This window comes from Corvus brachyrhynchos, unplaced genomic scaffold (genome assembly GCF_000691975.1).
Source record: "Corvus brachyrhynchos isolate BGI_N302 unplaced genomic scaffold, ASM69197v1 scaffold80, whole genome shotgun sequence".
Taxonomy (NCBI): domain Eukaryota; kingdom Metazoa; phylum Chordata; class Aves; order Passeriformes; family Corvidae; genus Corvus; species Corvus brachyrhynchos.
The window spans coordinates 4,140,232-4,163,745 of NW_008236769.1; the positions used below are offsets into that span (position 1 = coordinate 4,140,232).

At 37.0% G+C, this 23,514-nt stretch overlaps 1 protein-coding gene across 1 annotated transcript in view; it reads left to right on the plus strand.

Annotated features, from left to right (window-relative positions):
- The first annotated feature begins 1,718 nt into the window (after positions 1 to 1,718).
- Positions 1,719 to 23,514, plus strand: part of LCORL (ligand dependent nuclear receptor corepressor like) — a 31,383-nt gene continuing 9,587 nt past the window's right edge. Inside the window, exons 1-4 of the mRNA XM_008645024.2 lie at positions 1,719 to 1,784; positions 8,590 to 8,669; positions 8,888 to 9,017; positions 18,079 to 18,333. Of these exons, the coding sequence (XP_008643246.2) occupies positions 8,622 to 8,669; positions 8,888 to 9,017; positions 18,079 to 18,333 (433 nt within the window). The 5' untranslated portion in view covers positions 1,719 to 1,784; positions 8,590 to 8,621. The remainder of the gene's footprint in view (positions 1,785 to 8,589; positions 8,670 to 8,887; positions 9,018 to 18,078; positions 18,334 to 23,514) is intronic.

The window sequence follows — 23,514 nt, forward strand, 5'->3', positions numbered from 1 at the left end:
GACCTAAAATGGCTCACAGTCTGTAACATTAATGGTCATAGCAATACACATGGTGTGTTCTGTATTTCCGGTCTGTTGTGTTTGGAGAATTGCTGTCTTAACTTCAGGCTTCATCTCTTGCTTTTTTTGTCTGTAACCCTTTGAAGCCAGAAGAACAGGGAATTTGTGCAATGCTAATATGATGTGAATTTACATTACATTGAATCTAAGAGTCACTGGATGATGCTTTAAGGTAAATTTTAGTGTGTGCCTGGGCCTTGGGCTTTTTGCTTTCTAGTTCTTGTAGACTGTTTAAAAGATATGTGTATATCTATTTGTGAGAGGACAGTGCTTTTGTCATTTAATTTGTGTCGTCTCATAATACTATATTTATTACAAACAAAAGTGGAAGATAAAATCCGTATAGCTCAAGATATAAAGGTATAAATCCATTTATTGTTAAAATAGCAGATTTGTCGAGATTATAATTGATTCGCAATATAGTCCATATACTAAAATTACTTTGCAATGCAAATTATAAAAAAACTGACCTGTCAAACTAAACAGCTCCTATGTGTTAAGATAGCTTCCCTTGTCTGCTTTGAATATGGTACATATTTATTCTTCCTTATACTAGTACACATACAATCTAAACCAAAAAGTAGATACAGTCTTTGGTGAGAGAACAGGATGTTGTGTTGTCTTAAAAGACATCACATGATGAGCAAATTTTGTGATTCTGAATGTTCTTTGTTGATGGCAGTTGTTTCCTGAAGATTTTGGTATCTTTTTTGTGGTGTGATGATAAAATAGTCTTGCAAAGTTCTGGTCTAGCAAAATAGCTACAGACAGGCCTTTAGTATAAAGAATGAGAACCTTCAAATGCTGCTTTGAATTATCCTCTTATTTTCAAGTAAGCTTATTATTTGAAAGGAGAAAGGGGGGAACTTGGAAGCTGTTTCTATATTGAACAAAACTTCTGTTATATTGGTGCTGTAAATTCTTACCATATTTCATCAGTTGTCATGCATTTTTTTGTGGGTTTGGGGTTTTTTTAAAATTTATTTATTTATTTATTTATTTTTCAATCCTTTTATTTGCTCTGTGTCTCATCTGCCTTATTGAAATATGTGATTTTTACCAAATACCTAAACAGACTAGCTGGTAAATCTGTAAAATAATTGGATTTATCTAATCCTTAGTTTTAAAACGTTTCTGTACGGATACAGAGGACTAGAGAGCACTGTCATGGTATCAGAAGCAAAAGAAGCTTGCTTTTTTCTATTCGTAGAAATATTAGCCTGCTCAGATTATGTTGTTTCAGGAGATCTTAAATGAGAAGTTTCTGATCTTGAAGTTTTCATTTATTTTTATTTTTTCCTCTCTCTGTACATGACTTTGTTTCTCCTGCTAAGAGAGGAACTCGTTCACTTACATAGATCAATGAGGCTAATCCTTCCACCTTTAAGATTCTGTGGTAGTTATTTTAAGTCTAATGAGGTTGTTGGGGCATGGCTTAATAGGCTGATTGTGGGCAGATGGCAGTTGCCTTGTCTTATTTTTATCTTCTAATGCTGCTGAGTAGTCCTATAGTGGAATGAGTAAATATTTGTTTGATAAATGTAACAATTTTTGAAATTGTCCTGAGAATTTGAGGATACTGGTTGCCAGTTCTCTGGAATTTTCTTTCTTTCAAGAAACTTTTGATTTACTGTTTTAAATGTTTCTTTTGTCTCCAGGTTTTGAAAGTATTTTAGAAGGGCTTTATGGACCAAGGCTACGAAGAGACCTCAGTTTATTTGAAGGTAAATGAGCCAGCTTTTAGTGCAATGACCTTAACTTACTGGTTTTTCTTCTAGCTAAAGGTAGTTTCAAGTATGTATTGAATTTGAAAAAAGGAAATCTTCCAATGCTTTTCTTTCCAATGGTCATTTACTCATTTTCTTTTCAATACTGTGCATAAGCAAAACACTAGGTAAAATGATACCTAGGTTTTGTTGCTATACAGGGGAATTTGGATTAGCTAAGCTTTTCTGTGAAGCTCTCATGAGAAATACTTACTCTTCCAGAATAGTGCATCTCCTACTTTCTTTTTGAGCATCTTTTCGAGAGGGAAGATAAGCTGCTCAGCTTCCTATTGACATTAGTTGGTAGAAGGAAGGTAGTGGATGCTAGTTTGGTCTTGTAGTGGTCAAGAAAGTTTATGCTTTTTATATATTCATATTTTTTACATCTTTATTATATATAAACCAAGCTTTTTATTTTTATTATACTTTATATATGTATAAAGGCATAGCTGTATTTAAGTGCGTGTGTCAGTGTGTGTGTGTGTGTGTGTGTATATATCTATATACACACCTTTTCCATTAACCTTATAAGACCTAACATTAGTCCAAATGGGTTTGGTTTTGCTGGAATAGCTGTCAATAACAGCTAAGTCCTTAGTTAAGTGTGGAATGATATATCTGTCTTTGCCAACATGAGGGCTGTTGCTTTGAAGTCTTGCAAGAAGTGTTTTCCCAAGTTCTTTTTATGTCTTAAGAAAATGTTCTTTCTGTTATTGAACCTTCAAAATGTTCTGTCCCATGTCTTTACAATTCATTGTCTGATAGTGTAATTTGGAAAGTGTATCACTTATTTAGTGCTAGTACGTGGGGTAGAGTGGCATGTACTGTATGTTTTAGTTTAGGTTATTTTTGGAGTGATTGCTTTAACTTGGTTATGGTTTTGTCCTCTTTATATTGTGCAAGTTCCTTGGCTTATATCATATGCATAAGACAGTATTTTCATGGGGAAGGGGGGGAACTTGAAATGCTGATGTTTTCAGAATATTTTTTCATGTCTCAAGCTAGGCATGCCACTAATAAGACATAAAAACATTTAATAAATATGTACAGTTGGATTAGAGCTTGTTTTCATGAGTAGTACTCCCATCTGCTGTGATAAGCACATTTGAAAAGGAAACAGGATATTATTATAAGTTTACAGTACCTCTTTTTTTTTTTTTTTTTCCCCAGGTTATAATTCCAATAGGTTGTATGTATTGGGCTTTACACTGATTAGTGGTTAAAGCTTTATTTTTTTTTTGTATCAAAGAGTTGACATTTTCTTTTTTCTTTATTTTTTTTCTTTTGTTTTTGGGTAAGGAGGCAGAAAGTACTGAGCTAATGAGGGGGTGGCCAAAGTCTAAGTGCTACAGTTAAGGGAGCGTGATATGCTACACAGTAAAGTTTATATTGCTTGTTTAGAGTTCATGTGTGCAGGTATTTGGCCTATCTTATGGGTAAAGTTTTAACTTTAACTTTTAACTTATTTGCCTTATGTTGTTGAAGATTTCTTACCTATTTAAAATCTGATATTTCCATTGCTTGCACATCTTTGCTATTTGATGTCCTTGTGACTTTGTCTTGCAAATTAAATTCGTGTTTATCTAAAATGTAAAGTTTCAGAGCTATTTTTTTTTTTTCAAATTCTGAAAATTTTTGTCAGTAATGTGCAATTAAAGCCTATTTCCATGTTTGACGCATCTATAAAATTGATTTTAGTTCTGGAGCCAACCATGGAAGAGAGACATGGCGTGGTAGGTTGGGATGCCCACCTTACCTTACTATTTTTGGTTCATTTTTATAGATATAGTGTCTGTAACTTCAATAATGCCATGTGAAATTGTTTATACTGGCACAGTGTAGGTCAGCTTTATTATTAATATAGTATACAGGGCTATTTCTGACTTGAAATCTGAATTTGGTTGTAAAGATTAGTACAGAACTCTCAAGTAAAATCTGTACAAATCTTTCCACTGTCATAAGTGCCACTTTTCACTTTACAGATAATGAAACTAAGATACAAAATAAATCATTTTTCTTAGTTAAAAGATAGCTGGTAGAATTAGAACTCATGTTCTTAGACTCTAAGCAATGTGCCTGAATTACTGCATCTTTTAAGCTGTTCATTTTCTTCATCATAACCACTAAACTTATACTGTCAACATGCAATATTATTGCTCATTAGCAGCAAGAGTATGTTTTCTCAAACATACCTCAAGAAATTATGTGGCTTTCTTGTGCAGAAATGTGTGAGAATTGGCTGAAATATATGCTGCTTAGCTACAATAGCATTTTTTCTCTTGCGTTCGTGGTTTTATCTATTGTGACATGAAAAAAAAAATCAATAATGTGCATTAAATGTAACATGATTGATATATTTCCTCCTTAGTCCTGTCTTGAAATAGTATTTGGTCTGTAGATTAAATTATTGTATTGTATTCTCTTAAAGTTACTTGAGTGAATAATAACTTGTAATGACAGTTTAAATTTAAATGGTAAAAGGTACACTTCAGCTTTGCTAGACCATTATACTTTCCAAAAAAAATACCCTGTAAACCTTTGTTTTGTATCTTGAAATTCTTGTATGTGTAGGATTTATTTTGGACTTGCTTAAATGGTTCTTCTCACCATTATTCAGCACCAGTTTGTTTTCCTGACTGCTTGGATTCTGCAGCTTCTGATTGCAAAGGTGTCAAGTTCTGTATCTTGGCATCTGACCTTGGTTCATGCTCTGAACTGAGGCTTCTTATGTCAATGAATCTTTAGGGCTTTCTAATCCTTGCCTTAGCTCAAAATGAGTATAAGTAGATTCACATATAAATTGTTTTTCTTTACATTCTACTTGTGGATAGTTAGCTAAACTGTTAAAAAGCTTTTCCTCCAATCAGGTGGTATGTGTGTACTTTCTTTTTGGGGGAATTATGTCCTGGGGTTTTATTCTCTTAACCACTGAGGACAAGCTGTCTTGTTGGAGAAAAGCAGCTCTCATTATTAATTTTTTTTCCAGGAAAAGATCCTCTTTATACAGGATGAAAGGTTTTATTTTTCCTTATGTTGTTTTGAAGTATTTATAGTAGTGAAAAATTATATTAGAAACACAAATCTAATAGAACTGGAGTTTTTATGAAATTAAAAATAGGAAGTACTTGGTAAACACCTCAGCTGTTTTAATGTACTTATTAGGAAGCGGTAGTGCTGTATAAAAAGAAAGGGGGTGATATGTTCAAAATTGTCATAAATAGCTGGAAAATCTTTTGGGATTATTATTATAATAATCAGAAAATTATTATTATTATTATCAGAAAATACTGGAAAGTAAGGCTTGAATTTTTTAAGCTATTTTGTATTTAGATATACTAGATAATTATTTAGTATTGTAAGATGGAAACATGGAATCCGTTCAGTACTACAGATTAATTTACTTAATTCAGCATTACTTCTTGGGAAAAGTGGTTTGGGGAAACAAAGATTTGAATCTCTTAAATGAATAAAAATTCTTTTTTGTCCAAGTTCACCATTTTATTCTTAAAAGATGGAAACAAATTTAACAGCTTTGTGCTAAATTGTTTTGGTGTCAATATAATAATAATCTGTACTGTGTTTAATATTAAAATGCTGTTTTCACAGTCTTAGCAACTTTTTCTCATGGGCTGGCAAGCATTATAGGTTGTCTGCAAATCTTTCATCATCTGACCCCCAAGCAAGATAAAATGGGGAGGGAAGATTCATCCTAAATTCAATGCAGCCGATGCAAGTTTGTTCTGCTTAAAGTGCTGTCTGTGCCTCTGACTTTTCTGAGAGTATGGCTGCCTATCTGTAGTTAAAAACTTAATAGTGGTCTCAGGATGTTTCCTGTGGTGGTGACCTGAGACTGTTGGCTGTCCAGCATTTGATATATCTTGTATGTGTCTGCTATCTGATGTCAGTTTTGCTTAGCACACTGGCAGACTTAATATGTTGTACATGATTTGTACTACTTTGAATAAAGGGTTTAGTGTTATGTAGAGCTGATGTTTCTCAAGGTTTGCTTTTTTGGCAATACACAAGGATTGCTCTCTAGTTTGACTTTTACCAGTGGAAATTCAAGATTCCAAGGCAGAAGAATTTCTCTGAAAGCATAAACCTGTCTTAGAGTTAGGTGTAGAATCCCAAGGTTCATAAATAATTTTTCATGGTTGCAAGGAAAACAATGAACTTGTTATGAAGAAATAGTGTTGTCTTTATGCTGTGGACATCTTAAAGGAATAGCTCTAACAGGCTGGGACAGCTAGATTAATTCAGCAAAAATGACTCATTATCTCTTGTTACTGTCCAGCCAAGAAAAATACTATGTCTGTTCATGATCATCAGCTGTCCAACCTGTAAAAACTACTGTTTTGCATCCCTGAAAGCATATAACACATTAATACAGAATTCTGTTCTAAATTAGTATTTTAGATCTGAGTAAACTAGGTTCAAGTAATTATCTGGAATTACTTACATTTTGTTTGTGCTCAACTGAAAAAACTTTATTTTTCAGAGTCATTTTATTCTGATTTTGCCTTTTTAATAATATCTTTGAGAAGAAGTAAAAGCTCAGCAGTTGTGGGAGAAGTGTGGAGGACAGTGGGCAGTGGGAAACAACCCTGCAGACAGCAAGGTCAGAGAAGGAAGAGGGGAGAGGTGCTCCAGTCACTGGAGCAGATTCCCCTGCAGCTCATGGAGAGGACCATGGTGAAGCATGTAGAACCTGCAACCCATGGAGGACCATGTCAGAACAGATATCCACACTGCAGCCCATGGAGGACCCACTGGAGCAGGTGGAGATGCCCTGAAGGAAGCTACAGCCCATGGAGATCCCATACTGGAGCAGGCCTCTGTCAGGAACTGCAGCATATAGAGAGGAGCCCATGCAGGAGCAGGTTTTCTGGCAGGAGCTGTGGCTCTTGTGGAGTGGTCCCTTCCTGAAGGACTGTGCCCTGTGGAAAAGACACGTACTAGAGCTGTTCATTAAGAGCTGTAGTTGTGGGAAGAACAGTGGAGCAGTTTGTGAAGGCCTGTAGCCCATGGGAAGGACCCCAAGCTGGAACCAGGGGAAAAAGAGGAGGAAGTAACAGAGAGGAACTCTTACGAGCTGAGGGCAGCCTGTTTCCCATCCTCCTTGCACTGTTTGGGGTGGGGGAGGAGGTAGAAAGTCAGGAATGAAGGAGTGAAGCTGAAGCCTGGGAAGAAGGGGCGGTAAGGTGGTTTAGTGTTTTCCCTTTCTTATTATGCAAATCTGTTTTTATTGGCTGTAAATGAAATTTATTTTCCCCAAGTTGAATCTGACTTCCCTGTGACAGTAATTGGTAAGTGATCTCCCTGTTTTTATCTTGACCCACAAGTTTCTCCTTCTTATTTTCTCCCCTGCCATCTTATTTCCTCACCCCTGCCCTATTGAGGAAGGGGAATGAGGGCATCCCTGGGTTGGGGGGTGGGTTGGCAGCCAGCCAAGATCTGGCTACCATCATGTGCTATTAAAAGCAGGTAATCTCAAGAACCGCCCTAAACAGAACTGTGATTGTAATTTAGTGGTACAGAGACAAGGAGGAAACATACCTAGTAATTAGTAATGCGGGGTGAAAAAGTTGTTTAGGTTGTAAGCACATGAACTGGAAATGAACAGGGTGGAGAAGACCTTGGTGTTGTAGTTAATCGTGTTTGCATTCACCTGCCAAAACACTGCAGCTGCTGCATAACTAGGACACTGTAGGAACAGTACTGCCTGCAGTGTAAGGAAGTCTGGTGTAAAGGTAAAAGACATAATCGTGAGGTCTTGGTCCCCATGTTCAGGAAACAGGTGTTCAAGTGAGACTTGTGCAGAAGAGATGGAGCTGAATCTCACGAGGAAAACCAGGTGGACTAGATTAGCCACAAAATGAAGTTTAAAGGGGGTAATGCTAGTCTCTGTAAATGCATCAAGGTGCTAAATACCTAAGCAGTTTCTGTTCATAGATACAAGAATAATATTGCCAGAAAAGTAAACTGGAATAAGTTGCCATGTGCAATTTTAAACAAAAAATTAGAAGCTTAGTTTTAACTATTAGCACCGTTGGTTTGGGAAAAGTGTTAAAGTAAATGGTGTTCATGAAGAGAAGGGTATTGGTTGAAAACTCTTAATTTTTGAAATGAGGCTTAGTAAGTTGTCTAAAGAAAGTAGATGATGTGTCTCCATTCAGTAGAAGACTGGAATTTATATAGGCAATATAAGTCTAAGTCCTGCATTCCGTCTAGACCAAAGTACATTTTCTGATAAAACATATAAAGCACTTTTCTAGATAAATAAAGTGCTACAAGTGAGTGTAAGGCTTGGATTTACCTATAGGAATGATATCAAATCAGTTAAAATACTGTAAGTACAACGTGTGTAGCTCACATGATGAGGAGTCCATATTCTAATTCTTAGCTTAGTTTACTACAAGTTTGCACACCTCAGTTAAAAAGAATGATGTCTAAAATTCATAGCTTTCTTTGCAGTATTCAGGTGCCTCCACTAATTATGACAGATAATCAGTTTAATTACTACATTACATTGAGTTTACCTTTCCTTTTAAGAAAGGCACTCTCTGCTATTTGTAAGATGAGCTGTACAAGCCAGACAAGAATTTGATAGTATCTGAAGAATTGAATACAACTGAATGCATTGTGCCAATAAATACATATATTATTGATGGAATTTATTTAGGAGAATTTTAGGATGTGTATTTTGTTCTCAAAATCCATTTTTGCTTGTTTAAAACATCTAGCTTTCTTTTCTTCCTTTAAGACTGTGAGCCAGAAGAGCTAACTGACTGGTCTATGGATGAGAAATGTTCCTTTTGTAATTTACACAAAGAAACAGCCAGTGTAAGTATGAGCATTATATTAAGCATTACTTCCCAACACTCATTTTTTGGTATGAAAGTAAGAATCAGAGAATTAAATTTTGCAAATAAGTTAATTTTGCATTTTGACTCAAGGTAGTTTGATTTTAGTAGTTCTATTCCATTCAATAATTTAATGGTATATTTTACTACCAGCAGACTAACTTCTGAAAGATGTTATGATCTTCATATGTTTTCTAGGATCGTGCATCAGTTTTCGGTTCTTCACAGTCAACGCCTACAGAGGAACTGTCATCTCAGGGCCAGTCCAACACTGATAAGATTGAATGCCAAGCAGAAAACTATCTAAATGCACTCTTTCGAAAGAAAGGTAATAAAAGTCTTTTGTATTATGAAATATGACAAAAAAACCTAGAAGAATCAAATTATTCAGGGTTAATTTTGATTAAGTATTTTTTTATTTATCTACTGAAATAGATGTTTCTGCTGTTTCTCTTTTCTATTCCTTTGGTTTTCCTTAATCTTTTTCTTACTTGAATCACCAAATGAAGTACTACTCTTCCTACTTGCCATTCCTCTTTGTCCTGATGCATTATGTGTCACTCCTTTGAATCCCTGTTCATAAATTGTATCGCATTTTTCTTTTTACCATGAGCTGCTACTTTGTTTTCATCCCAACCTCAGGTGTCATTCTCTAGAATTTTAAGCGTTTAAACGTTTTCTGTTCCTAAATTCTCACTTCTGGCTTTCTACAGGAAAAACATTTTAGGTGAGAAAATGTGTTTTGCAGAATGCAAAATAGAATTTGGGATCTTCTTGCACAAAAGCTGCTCCTTCAAATACATCCAAGTTAGAGGTTAAAACTTCTTGTCAAAATACAGTATTTAGTAGCTCATTAATTCTTTGACTGTTCTTGTTCTTTGACACTCATCAAGATACAGCAGTACATGAGTGAGTGACAAGTCAGCTTAGTTCATGAAAGTTACTTGGTTACTCACTGTCAACAGCAGCAGAAATACTCATTTTCTTCCCTAAATTCATGTGAATGAAGAAATGTGAATGAAGTTACTGTGAATGCAGGAACTACAATTTTCACTGATTTTTTTCTTGGGTTTAGTAGGTGTATGTGGATGTCAGAATAGCTGAGTATGGCTAGGGTGACAGCTCTCTCTTGCTTTTAACAAAGAGTTAGTCAGACACATTCTCTTCCTTCACATAGGTGAGAGAAAAAAGCAAAGTTTGTTTTCTCCCTTTTACATTGCTGTAGCAGGAGAGATTATTATGCCCTTGAACCTGGGGTGTGTAGAATCTTTTTCTGTACAGACTTTGTGTCTGCTCTGTCTACATTTTGCTTTTTTTCATTTTAAAGAACTTGAAATAGAATGCAACAGCATTTTGAGTCCATCCTTTGGACTCTTGGCTTTCATTCAAACCAGCTATTTTCCATTTGAAATACAATGGCCAATGAAGTTGGCACTTCATTACTTCTTAAAGTCTTACTATGTTCTCATCACAGGCCCAGTTGCATGGCATCTCCCTAGGCAGGTATTTTAATTCCTTCAAATTTCTACTTTGTCAGATCTCTTCTTGGTCTTGATGTGTACAATGTTTTTCAATGTTTGCCTGCTTTATGCTCCTGCTGCAGATGATCTCTTTCGATACTCCTTGAGAGGAACTTCTGTCATGGGAGAAGTGAAACTTGGCATGACTTCACCTTAGTAGAGTGAATGACTTTTAAGTGAAGTTTTTCACAAAGAACATTTGGCTTTTAGCACCTTCTTTAGGTTTGATCTGCAAGATCAATAATGCTAGGTTAAAGAGGTTTTGTCTATTGAAAAGCAAAACTTCCAGGGTTTTTTGTGATTCTCTGAAGTACTTCTGTATTCTTGGGTAAGAATTTACTAAGAGTATTGCTTCAGTTCAGGTTTTAGCAGAGTCTTTATAAAGCTGTTCAAATTACAGGAAGTGAAAAGGAAAAAAAATGTAAAGGGCATGTGAAACCAATTTATGAGGTATTCAAGAAACTGATTTGGATTTTAGGAGGAAGATGAAGAGTTTTACAAAGAAAATCTAAAGTCTGCTTTCTGATTTTTGCAGGTTTTTCAGTGCAAGTATAAACTTACGAAGAAAGGAACCAAAAAAATTTTCAGTTATTGTTTAGCTAAGGAGTAGTTCTTATACCTGGTCCTAAACCAGATGTGCTGTCATTGTCAGAAAAATGTCGAATTCTTGGCTGGCTCTTTAAAACAGAGTAACACTTGTTTGGATTGCAAACTCCTCAAGATGAACTACTCTCTTACTATTGTAGCTAATTTAGGCCTCTATGGACAACATCTAAGACTAGTGAGCAAATTAGAGAGTTCATTTGTCGGTCCCATTATTTTATTTTATTATTTTATTTACTCTGGCTTTTTTAATTTGCAGACTAGTTTGAGGGGATTTGGTTGTGAGTTTGGAGGTTTTTTTAATGTCAGGAAACTAGTTCAGAAGATCTCGAAACATGCAGCCATGATATATTGTTGTCTGGAGCATACAGCCTTCAAACATTAATGTATGACAATTTGTCTGTAGAATCTGGGATAGAAGATGGTAGAACTCCTGCCAAAATGGGTAAACCCTTGTGATGCTGTAAATAACAAAGACTTCCCGTTAGGAACCCAACTTCATTCTGTGTTAGTGAAAGATGAGTTTGGTAGTCAGTTGTCTGTGGGAAAGGCCTGTGCTCAGCAGACATGTCAGCAAATCCAAAGTCCTTCTTGTCATAAGACATTGATTGTTGCCACTAAACAATGTAGCTGAAACCCAGATGCTTTCTTCTCAAGTATGGCATCTCTCCTTACCGTTTTGGTGGTGTAAGCAGAGTAGACTTGGTGCTTTTCCACTTACATAATGCTGAAGTTCAACTGTTCTGTTTTGTTAAGGGAAAAAAACACAGTGTGCTTTAAAAAATACGTATTAAGTCTTTTTTTACTATGATTATTATAGAATGTGACGTGATCATTGTTATATAGCAGAACCACAGTTGTTTAAATGCTTGGTCAGACATTTTGTTCACAGACTATTAATTTTCTCTATTTCTAGTAATCCACATTGTGTGTTCTTAGAAGTTCATTTTTCCATGCAATATTAGTGTGATGTCTTTAAACAAAACAAAAAAACCCCTAGTTGTGAATCAGGTTCTGTCTTCAGGATGTGATCCACCAAGAGAAGACTGACGCATGAGAAGCTCTTGTAGAAGTTAAGGAACTGAGGCACAAAATTACAGGAAAAATGTTTGAGATTACTTGAATCTTTCCAGTTTCTCTGGGCTGCTCTGACAAGTATCTTCAGTACCATGTTTGCTATCCCAAAGTAATTTTCCTGTAAGCTTTTTAAAGCTCTTTACTATTTCTAGACGTCTCTGTCATGTAGTAAAATATTTCCATTCATAAATATGGCTTTCTTACATCATACCATATACCTGAATTTAACTCTGAGTTCACCAGTTCTTTTTGTAGTTTTCTTTCAGTTGCAGAGCTGTCATAAGCTAGTTGTGCTTCTTGGACAATGTATATTTCATTTAGGAAACCTGTGACAATGTAATCATGCACACATTATTTTAGACTAAAAAAAGTGTTACTTTCTGAGGTGTAGTTTTGAGTTGTGCACACTTCATCCACAACCTGAAGTTTCTTTTTATTAATAATTTTAAGAAATCTAATTCGTCCTTTCAAAATCTGGAAGGTTTTCTGTAATCACTGAGAGCTCTGACACAGTTTGTGCAGTAAACTGCTATGACAGCTTTTCTATAAAGAATGTTTAGTGGGGTTTCAGCTGCTTTCTTAAGGAGGTAAAGCATACTTTTTGTGTTGACCTGCCAGTGTTACTGTCTTCACTGACTCTGAATTTCTTGATCATTTCAACTACATTTACGAGGATTCTTAGAAATATGACTGGATATAGAGTAGTGAAAATTGCAACCTGAGTAGAGGAAGAAAAGAGGTAGAATGTTTATGACAACAAAAGAGTGAACCTTTTTCCTTCTGTTTGTTGATCAGTCAAGTTAACTGAACTAGTCATGATACATAGCTCAGAATAAATAGTTGTATTCCGTTTTTGATGTGCTGGTAATCTGACAGTGACCCGAGTGGTCTTACAAGTAGAACTAAGAGCATCTCTGGGACAGTTTGGTGGCTATTGAGGCGGGGTTGTTACAAGAAAATGTGGCCTTTTTGTCAAAAGGGGAGAGATGGAGTGAGCTTATGAAACACACTGAGAAGCAATCGGGTGTTCTTAGTCCTGCTGCTCACACAAGAGGATTGTAGGGTGCAAAGGGGATTGTGATTCCCTGCTGCTTTCCACTGCCTTTTGGTATTGTGTCAGAAGAGAAATTAAGTCATTAGGTTGGCTTTTTAATGAAAAAGTACTCGTTTTCAATAAATGGGATACTGTTACGGAATACTATTTTGGGAGCTTTAACTTCTTATTCATTGTCCTGCCAAATCCATGTATAACTCTGAACTGTCCATCAAATCTGTCACCATAGACTTTGCAGTCTAGTGATCCCACCTAATGTGCAGAATAGTTAATAGTACAGATTTGAATAGTTGCAAACTGGTGCAGCACATAAACTGAGGAAGTATTAATCCTAAATGTGAGCTTTGAATTAAATCATTGCCGTTAGTCATGATTACATGATGTTTATTACTCTCTTCTCTTGCCTTCAAACTGTTACCTTGACAATCACAAGCAGAAAAAATCAAATTATATCATACAAATTCAGCCTTCTTTTATCCTAATAACATCAGGTCTGCAGTGATCTGAGAGAAACTAGAGGAACATTAGGGCTAAATTTTATTCTAAATCTTTAGAGACTGTTCTACTGGGTTTGAAGTAGTATGCATATACATACGTGATCCTTGGACTAAATACAGCTGCTTCATATTTTATATCAACTGTGAAAAATAGGAGTTTAAACAGATGTAGGCATGTAAATTTAAAACTTTGTAAGTAGCTATAGTCGCAACACCTAATAAAGCATCTTAGAAAAAAAACCCTATTCAGGTCATACCAAGTATATCTGGTGCCATCTGCTGATAATAATTAAGAAATATTTGGTAGTGATACTAAGTTCAGATATCTAACACTTTTATTGCCCTAAAATATGTTTCATTGCATTTAAAGATTTTATATGACTAATTACAAATGTCACATGTGTAGTGGAAAATTACAACTATGAATCACAGGATGGGTGAAGTTCTTCTCCATGTTCAGGTGGAATAAACTGCGCAATGAGATGCTGGGGAGCAGCACCACAGAAAGGGACCTGCAGGTCCTGGTCAATGGAAAGTTGAACATGAGCCAGGAGGGCCAGCCTTGTCCTGGGGGGGCATCAGGCACAGCATTGCCAGCTGGGCGAGGGAGGGGATTGTCCTGCTCTGTTCTGCAGTGGGGCAGCCTCACCTCGAGTGCTGGGGACAGCTTTGGGCACCACAATAAAAGAAAGATGTTAAACTATTAGAGAGCATCCAAAGGAGGGCAACAAAGATGGTGAAGGGCTTTAAAGGGGAAGCCATACAAGGAGTGGCTGAAGTCACTTGCCTTTTTCAGGAGAAGAGGAGACTGAGGGGAGACCTCAGTACAGTCTACAACTTTCTTGTAAGGGGAAGTGGAGGGGCAGGCTCTGATCTCTTCTCTGTGGTAACCAGTGACAAGACCTGAGGTCAGCCTCAGTCCCAAAGCTGTGCCAGGGGAAGTTTAGGCTGGATATTAGGAAAATGTTCTTCTGTTGGGCACTGGAACAGGCTCCCCAGGGAAGTCACAGTACCAGCACAGCACCACGCCTGACAGAGTTCAAGAAGCATTTGGACAATAATCTGGCTCATGGTGTGACTCTTGGAGCTGTCCTGTGCAGGGCCAGGAGCTGGACTTTGATGATCCTTATTGGGTCCCTTCCAACTCAGGATACTTTATGATTTTAAGGCAGGGTCAAAGTCTTTACAATGGTGCATAGCAGGATAATGACAGATTGCAAACAAGTTGAAATGAGAGGTTCTTTTTAATGTGAGGAAAAATGAGGACAAGCACCCAGAGGTTGTAGAGTCTCCCATCCATGGAAGTATTCCTTACCTAACTAGGTAAAATCCAGAGAAACCCAATTTGACCTCATAGATGACTACTTTGAACAAGCAGTTTTACTACAGACCTCCCAAGGTACTTCCACCATGACTTGCCAGTTAATGATTCACATTACAGAACAGTCAATGTGATAGCAACACTATTTGCATTTATGGCAGATAAGTTTAGATTACCTGAGTCTAACCCTGTAGATTGAATATGCATTTAGCAGCAAGAGCACCTCAGAGGCACCCTGGGAGCACATCTTTCAGTGTATATGCTCTGAGATACACACACATCACCCCCTCATATTACCTTTTTAGATTAAATCAACTTAAAATCTGTAAACTGACAATAGCTGTAGCAGTTGAATATATGAGAAATTCTGCTGCATTTATTCTTCATAGGGAGTATTTGGAAGTTATTACAAAAAAATTAAACTAATACTAAAGAAAATATTATAAGAACAAAAAGATAAATCCTTTATTATTCTAACTAGGTCAAAAGGTGACTTTGCTCCTAATGGAGAAGCTGACTTCTCCTCCAAGTGTCTAAAAGAAATATATGCTTGGCTGTTACCAATGTGAAGAGTCTAAAGTGGAATAGAAAGGCAGTAGAAACTTGGCAGTTCTGAATTAGTTTTGTCTTGCAGTTTTATAAAAATTGATGCAGGGATGGAGATTAATAAGGAGAAATCTGTTCCAGGCTGTTGTGCTTTCCAGCTAATGGTAGGTCCCCTATACTCTCTGGTCTTTTGCTTCTTAAAGGTACAGATCACACCAGAAAGTAAAATAACTCTCCCATTTGCACTGATAATCACCTGTTATCCAGAAGTAGTCAAAGAAGCTTTTCTTGTGTGCATGCAAGAGACTAATTGCTCTATATAAGCAGGGTCATTCCAGACCACATACTCAGTCTTGATAATGCTTTGTATAATTCATTTTGTATGAGTTTCTGATTACAGGCAGTCAAATTTTTGGTTTTTTAAGCTTAACTGTTGATCAGTAAATTTCATTGTCTAGAACTACCATTTCCCTGTCATGCAAACACTTTTGTTCCTAGATAATTCAGTTATTTAATTTCGTCTCTTAACTTCCCGTGTTCTTTTCTCGTATTTTGCATATACATAAGTACTTTACACCTATTGCCTTACTGCTCCAATATCTGTTGTTGAATTTATTTTCTTTACTTCTAAGTGTGTCTCTAGGATAGTAACTTCCAGTTGAACATTTATTGGGTTCATTATTTAGGAATCAGGAAATAGCAATATAAACAGAGCATACCTATGCCTGGAGGTTACATGGTGGGGAAAGATCTTTCTCTGTGTAGGTGTTATCCATCATTTAGAATTTTATCTCATACTTAGAATTTTACCTTTTATCTTTGAGAAACACCTGTCAATTTTAGATATTTTGATAGAGATCTAGTTGAAAGATTGGTGGAAGATAGAGCTTTAACCATAAGCAGATTTGTTCTGTCATGCCTTGGGTAAGTTCTCTTCAAGCCAAGATGTCTTGCAAATGTTGGAGCTTCACTGTACCTCATCAAGCACTGCTGAGAGGCTGACCAAAAGGTCTTGACAGGAAGCATCTGGGCAATCAGTCAGCTGCCCTGTTGTGCTATAGAGAGCAGACCTCATAGGTGCAGGTTTGTAATTCCTTGCAATGTTCTGTTGGTGAAAATTAATTCTCCAAATGGTATATGTTTTAAATGAACCTGAAACAGTCAAGCAGACGATCTTCTGCACATTCATCCTAAACTTGAGCAGCATTTCTTGATCAGTGCCGGCAGTCACTCTCTGGATAGTAGATGGATAAAGCTTCATTGGCATAAAATGCTTGAGCAAATATGCTGTGTGATCCTCCAAACTTCGTATTCGGAAATGTACACTTTGCATGCAAACATCTACCTAACCCAGGCCTTTCAGTTTCTTCACTTCCATGAAAACAAAACTCAGTTTATAATCTGTTTTATCTGTTTCAGATTAACTTTATTATCCCAGTAACTACCGAACCATGTCCTTTGGTATTTCCTCCAGGGAATCAGGGCTTACCTAAAAGCTAGTTCTTCTTTACCACTTTCACACTTGCTTTAAATCCCTGTCCCTTCTTGATTGAAAACTATTTCACTCATTACCTAGGAACTCAAACATGGGCAGTGGTTAAAATATTGAAAAGGATATTTGTGATAGGAGAGGTGTAAAGTTGAAGGAAAGAAGGAAGAGTGGGATAGTGAAGTAAGTGCTACTGTTACTGCCTATTTAAGGGAAAACACAGTATTCTGAGTATGGTCAATTGTGCTTGTCTTGTGGTGTGTTGCAGTCATCAATGCAACAGCGCAGTTTACTGTGAGTTTCTTAATTACATTGTTATTTATGCTAAGTTACACTTACATTTTGTTTTTTCTGTTGCTTCTATTAGGTTTCTTTTTGGTGATTCACAATTGTAGTTTGTTTTGCTTGTTAATAAGTTTAGCTTTTTTCTAGCTGATAAATAACATTAAAATAAAGCCATATGTATCATGTTTGGTCCTTTTTTGTTTGTTTCTAAAATGAAATACTTCTGTCCATTGAAATGTTACATGCACAAGCAAATAATAGGATACACTCAGTTTAGAATAGGAAATAAAGCTTTTCTCCCAAGTGTTTTCATTGCTAGCACTTTGAAAATGTCCTGAAAATCCTGTAAGATTTTACAGTAAAAGTTTAAAACTTTGTTTGTATTCAATTGCTTGTATGGGACATTTCAAGTAGCATCATATTGGTTTTGACATTTCAATCCTGAACCTGCAATGGGGATTATAGTCTGAGAGTGGAACACATCTCTTTTTTCTTTTTTTCCTTTTTAAGATCAATTCCTCAGAAGTCCAATTGTTATATGTTCTGAAGAGGACTAATCTATAGAACTACACTTTAAAACTATTCTTATGGCTGTTCTCTGAAAGTAACTTCTTTCTGTATTAATCCGTGTCTTATTTTACTTTTTTGGTTTGTATTCAAAATTCTTTATTTTCAGAACTGAAAATGAACAGTCTGTAAATGAAAAGTCAACTTACTTGCCAACAATACAGAATCTGACTCCCATAAGTAATGCATACACTTGCATGCTATGATAGACGAGTAACGTAAAAATTAACAGTCTGTACTAAACATGTTCTTCCAAGTGACCTCCAGTTAGGAATGCTCATTAAAGAAACTTGTTAGACATCCGAATTAATATGTTCATTACAGATGTACTTATTTAACTCATTTGTGTGCTTATAGGAAATACTTATAATAAGAAAAGTAATTATGTTTGGTTCTTAATGTATCTGTTGCCTGTGTTTTTTATTTCCAGATCTTCCTCAGAACTGTGATCCTAACATTCCCCTAGTTGCTCAGGAATTAATGAAAAAAATGATCCGTCAGTTTGCGATTGAGTACATTTCAAAAAGTAGCAAAATTCAAGAGAACAGAAATGGTTCATCATTTGAACCAAGTCTGATGTGTAAAAGTATCCAAATGAACCAAACGGAAAACTCCCTTCAGGAAGAACAGGATAGCCCTCTAGACCTCACTGTGAATCGAACTCAAGAACAGAATACTCAGCAAGGTAAATTTCTGTATCTGATAATCTGTGTTTTGCTGTCATTTATTTACTTCATGGCATCTTATTCCCTTAAAAAACAAATGTCCATGTCAAATAGAAACATTTTTCGTATTGTGTATTAGAAGATAAGTATTCTAATTTCTGAGTGCCTGTGTTAAATAAGTGGCACTGAAATTTCTCAGCTTTGGAATACTGAATCTAAGCCCTCTCACCTGTGCTGTCACAGGTCACAGTGGTTCAAAATTCTGTTGCAGAAATGGCTGTCAAGAAGCCTGAGAAAAGAGAAAAAGAGACTAGGATTTTAGAGAGCAAATGTCTCTCAGTCTGTGTCAGCTCTTGAACACTTCGATTCTTTAAATACAGGCTGGTAGGAATGATTGGAAAAGAAGATTAATGTGGGAGGAAACTTCCATACTTCATACCTTAATCGTTATAGATCAGTGCCGCTTTCTTAACAGAGTAAACTTAGAAAAATAAAGTCTGTCTCACTATCATTTATGAAAAGGAAATAATTGCTTTGCCTCAAGGAATATTGCTATCCAAAACTGATAACACTATAATCACAAGAGCATTTTGGACTTTGAACTAGATTTGGATTAGCAGCAGTTTTTGGGAAGGGTTGTGGCTGTCATGTGCAGCTGAAAGCAGTGGCAAAAGCAGCTTTTGTCTTTTACAGATACCAGGGTCCGTGTTAATCCTGTAATACTGCAGACCAAAGGGAAAAGTTGACATGTATGTCATGTACCATACTAAAAAAGTTGAAAGTAGCCAGAACTAAGTTTTTTTGGTTTTGTTCAGGGTTTTTGTTTGTTTGTTTATCTTAATATACATTGTCAGAATGAGAGCAGATTCGGTATGTGTGTACCTAATGATGCAGTTTTTAATTGGATATCCTTGGGGACAGGGAGCTCTGATGGATTTCTCATGCTAAATATATCTATTCTAAGTTAAATTTCATGCATCCTTTCTCTTTGACAGCAAAAGCATTAAGAAATACTGGAATTCCTGCTTTTATTCTGTATGGTCACTGGAAATTAGTTCATACCAGGCTTTAGTAAACACTTTGTATTTAAATCCTGAGAAAACACACATTGTACTTGGATGTAATTTTGCTATGGATCAGTTACAGATTTTAGAGGTTTATAATTGGTCAGGTTGAAGCACATTTCTTTGGCAAGGGCAATAAAAATTTCTTTCATGATATCAGCACTATAGCTTGTTGCTTACTTCAACAGCTGATTATAAATAACTAGTCTTATATGTTCATGAGGGAGCAAAGTCACCAAAGGCAGGTTCTGGTCATTGCTGAGCCGCAAAAAAATCTTTGATAAATAAAAGGGAAGGCAGAAGGTGGGCAGGGACAGGAAGAATGTTATGCTGCCACCCTTATCTGAAAATCCATTCATCTTTTGTCTAAGAAAAATCTAAAATATAAAGAAATTGACTTATTTAAATCATCTTTTCATATCATTGGATTTTTTCTTACAGTAAGGCTAAAGAACAAGTTTAGAATTGTGCACCTTCAGTGAAACACCTAAGTCTAAAATAGTTGCTCAGCACACACAGTATACAAGTTACACATTAAACTATGTAAGACACTGCAGAGTCTCAGAACTTAGACTGTCATGTTTGCTGGAGTGCTTTTTAGATGTTAAAGGTAGTAGTCTTGCTGTGAAATTAAGAGATGCCGAAATGAGAAGAAATAGTGAAATAATAAGACTGTAGTTGGAGAAAGGTAGCTTGAACATCTTACCTACCAGGGAAATTGTATTGTGCTTTCTGTTTTCCATGAATGTGTTAATTTTGAGCTATTTCAGCTTTTCACTGTAGTGATGGCAACACAAGCAAGTAAGTTCAAGATGAAAAATGTCAGGTTGCTCTTTTTATTTGCGTTGTGTTCTATGTGCAAAGATTCATGAAAAAGTTATTTCAGTTAGCTTTTGTCAGGGACTATGTATTATTATTATTGCACCTGTACTTTTCCTGAAGAAATCTTGGTTATAATGAAGTGTCATATGCTTACAGTAGGGAATTATGAAGGTTTTTTAATTGGATCATTTTTTGAAATGTATAATTCTCTGTCTAACATAGTATACTTCTTTGGTCTGGAGGCTCGTAAAAGCTGTACCATGGTTTCATTCTCATGTTTTCGAATGTCATGCAACTCTCTTTAGTATTTGCTATTTGTAGTTCCTGTTACAATTTCCAAATGAAGTGGCAGTAATAGAGGAGGAAGTTCAAATTTGTACATTGCTTTGATGGATCCTCAAAGTTGAAATCTTTTAATTTAAATCCTATTAAGCAGATAATGATCTAAGTATAAATTCTTTAGGTTCACTTTCTGCTTAGGGAGCTGCTTTGTATTTACAGTAGTAGTCTTAGAAATGAATGATCTAAATAGTAAAACAGACAGTCTTGGTCCTGTGTGGCAGTGATTCTTGGGCTTGAGAGGAAGGAGTAAACTTTATTTTCCAGATCACTAGAAGCAATTGTTTTTGCACTGAGCAGATCCAAGCTAAGTGCTAGCTCAGCACTGAAAAGATACTCTGCCACTGAAGTTCCTCCATTAAGGAAAGCTTCTTACTTTAGTCCAGTATCTGGAGGCCATCTCTGAAGCCAAAAAATCCTGAGGTCTGACGCTTCCAGACCTGATACATCTGATTTTTGGGCTTACATGGCAAGGTTTTAGTAGCTGCGGAGGGCTGTAGGGTGGCATCTGTGAGAAACTGTTGTGGCTTCCCTGTGCCAGGCACAGCCGGCTCTGCCACAGACCCACACCAGGCTGAGGTGGAGCACACGAGTTGGGTTCGTGGTGCTGCTGTGAAAGCATGTTTAAGAAAGTGCAAAAATGCTGGACAGGCAGAGGAGTGAGAAACAGCACAGTGAGCTAGGTGAGGGAGAGGGGAGGATAGAGGTGCTCCAGACTCCAGGGCGTTTCCGTGGAGCACATGGAGAGGACCCTGGTGGAGCATGTGTTCCCACTGCAGCTTATGGAGCAGATACTCATTCACATTGCAGCCTGTGGAAGATCCCTCAGAGGAGCATCTGGGTGTTTCCTGAAGGATATGTGGCCTGTCAAGAAGGAGCTGGAGAGAAGAATTGTACTGACTTTCTTTCCTATGCCATCTGGGGATGGGGGAAAATAGAGGAGGGCCTGGGAAAAGATAGGGGTGGGGAAGCACTTTAATTTTTATCTTTTTCTCCTTATCCAAATCTGTTGTAAATTGCAATAAATGAATTTTCCCCAAGTCTGTTTTGCCTGTAATAGTATTTGGCAAGTAATTTCCCTGTATTTATCTTGCTGATCTTCATCTTATTTCTTCCTGCCCCCCCCACTGGGGACGGGGAGTGGTAGAGGGGCTGAGTTGGGGGTCTAGCTACTGGCCAAGGTCAACCCTCTGCACCTCTGGTACTGAAGCATTTAGTGCTATGAGTGTTTAAGCACTGGCATCCAGGTGTGTCCAGCTGACACCGACTGGTAGTGGAGTCCCAGAGCATGCTCTACTTTCCTCTGCATTTCTGTGGAAGTGTGGTAATTTAGCAAGGTGCTTTAATTCCTGTGTACTTTGCTGGTAATCAGGCAATCATTTCACTGTCAGTCAGTTAGCAGCAGCTGTCTCCAAAAATACCTGTATCCTGCTCCTTTTTCTAATCCATGTAACTCTTAAGACTGTCCAGGACTTGAAAAGGAATACTCTGTATAGTGAAACAAAACCTCTTTTCCATGTACTGCAACTAACAAAAGTGGGGTGTTACTGTGTGCTTTTGCAATATTGCTTTTCCTCCAGACTAAGTTAATGAAAAAGCAGCATCCTTGCAAAATGAAACGGTGAGTAAGGAACGGTCTTGGAATATCCTGCAGCAGCTTATTTCCTTGCGCAGTCATGGTGCTGAGCTCTTTCAGGAATGTTCCTAGCAGCAGCTAACTTTGATGCAGAGGCTTCTTTCCCTTGGTAGATATGGGAGAATTGATAGCCCTCAAGCTTCTAAGCAAAGTGACTCTAAGAGTCAGAAGTAGAAGCAGTACAAATATATAATTTGCTGGTTTAGCTGCACAAGCTGCACAAGCTGTTTATGGATCTTCTGGAACCAATGATAGTGTGTAAGCACAGTGAAAATACGCAAGCAAATTTTCCTAATTCCCGTGTTTCATTGAGCCATCATAGACTGGAAGACATCAAAAACATAGCTGGCAGTATATTGAAAGAATTCCAAACTTTACTGAAAATAAACTTCTTTTCCTTAAGATCCTGTTTTTACTACATGTATTGGTGAAAATACTATGCATTTTGAAGATATGCATGCTATGTTCTCAAAGATAAATTATATGAGCTGTAAATATGTTCAAGAAACAGTTTCATACTTTTGAATGAGAAAGTCACCCTAAAAAGCTACATTTTTGAGGGGAGTAGGTGTTTTTCTTCCCTGGCTGCCATGGTGGGTCACAGCCAAGCTCCTTGTCAGATGCTTGCTTGCTTACTTCTCTCATGATGGCACAGGGGAGAAAATGAGAAGAACAGAAAGGAGACCTTATGAGTTGAGATAAGGCCATGGTTGTTGCGTACCACCACTTGCCATCATGGGCTGAACAGACTTTGCTTGGAACAAATAATGCAAATTATTGCTTATTAATATAAATATTTCATTATTAATTCAGGTAGTGAAAACAAAAAGACTCATTAAAACCCTGCCTTTCTTCCCTCCTTTCCCAGGCTCAGATTCACTCCAGGTTCCCTGGTGACCAGCACCACCACCCCTGTAGTGCAAGGGAATTGGGTGTGAGCTGTCCACAGTCTGTACCTAATGGTTTCTCTCTGCCATTGGGCTTACCTCTGCCATTTTCTCATTCTTTTTGTTCCCATTTTCTCTGTCCATCTGGCACTTTTTCCCCTCTCTTAAATACAGTTTTCCAGAGTCTCTACCCAAGTGGCTGTGTCCTGCAGTGGGGCTGTGGGAGCCAGCCATCTGTGTCCGGCACAGGGCAGTCCCTGGCCAGTCCTCACACATACTGCCAGGACTGTGCCATGATCGCCCAATATATGGCCATATACTTTTCATCTGGCATTTTTTCATGTTACAAAATAGCACTTCAAGTCGAAAGGGGCTACTCAAAGTGGTAGTTAAGAATTAATAAAAGGCTTTGATGTTCTTACTGACAGTTTCCTGAAAACTGTTTCTGGGTTC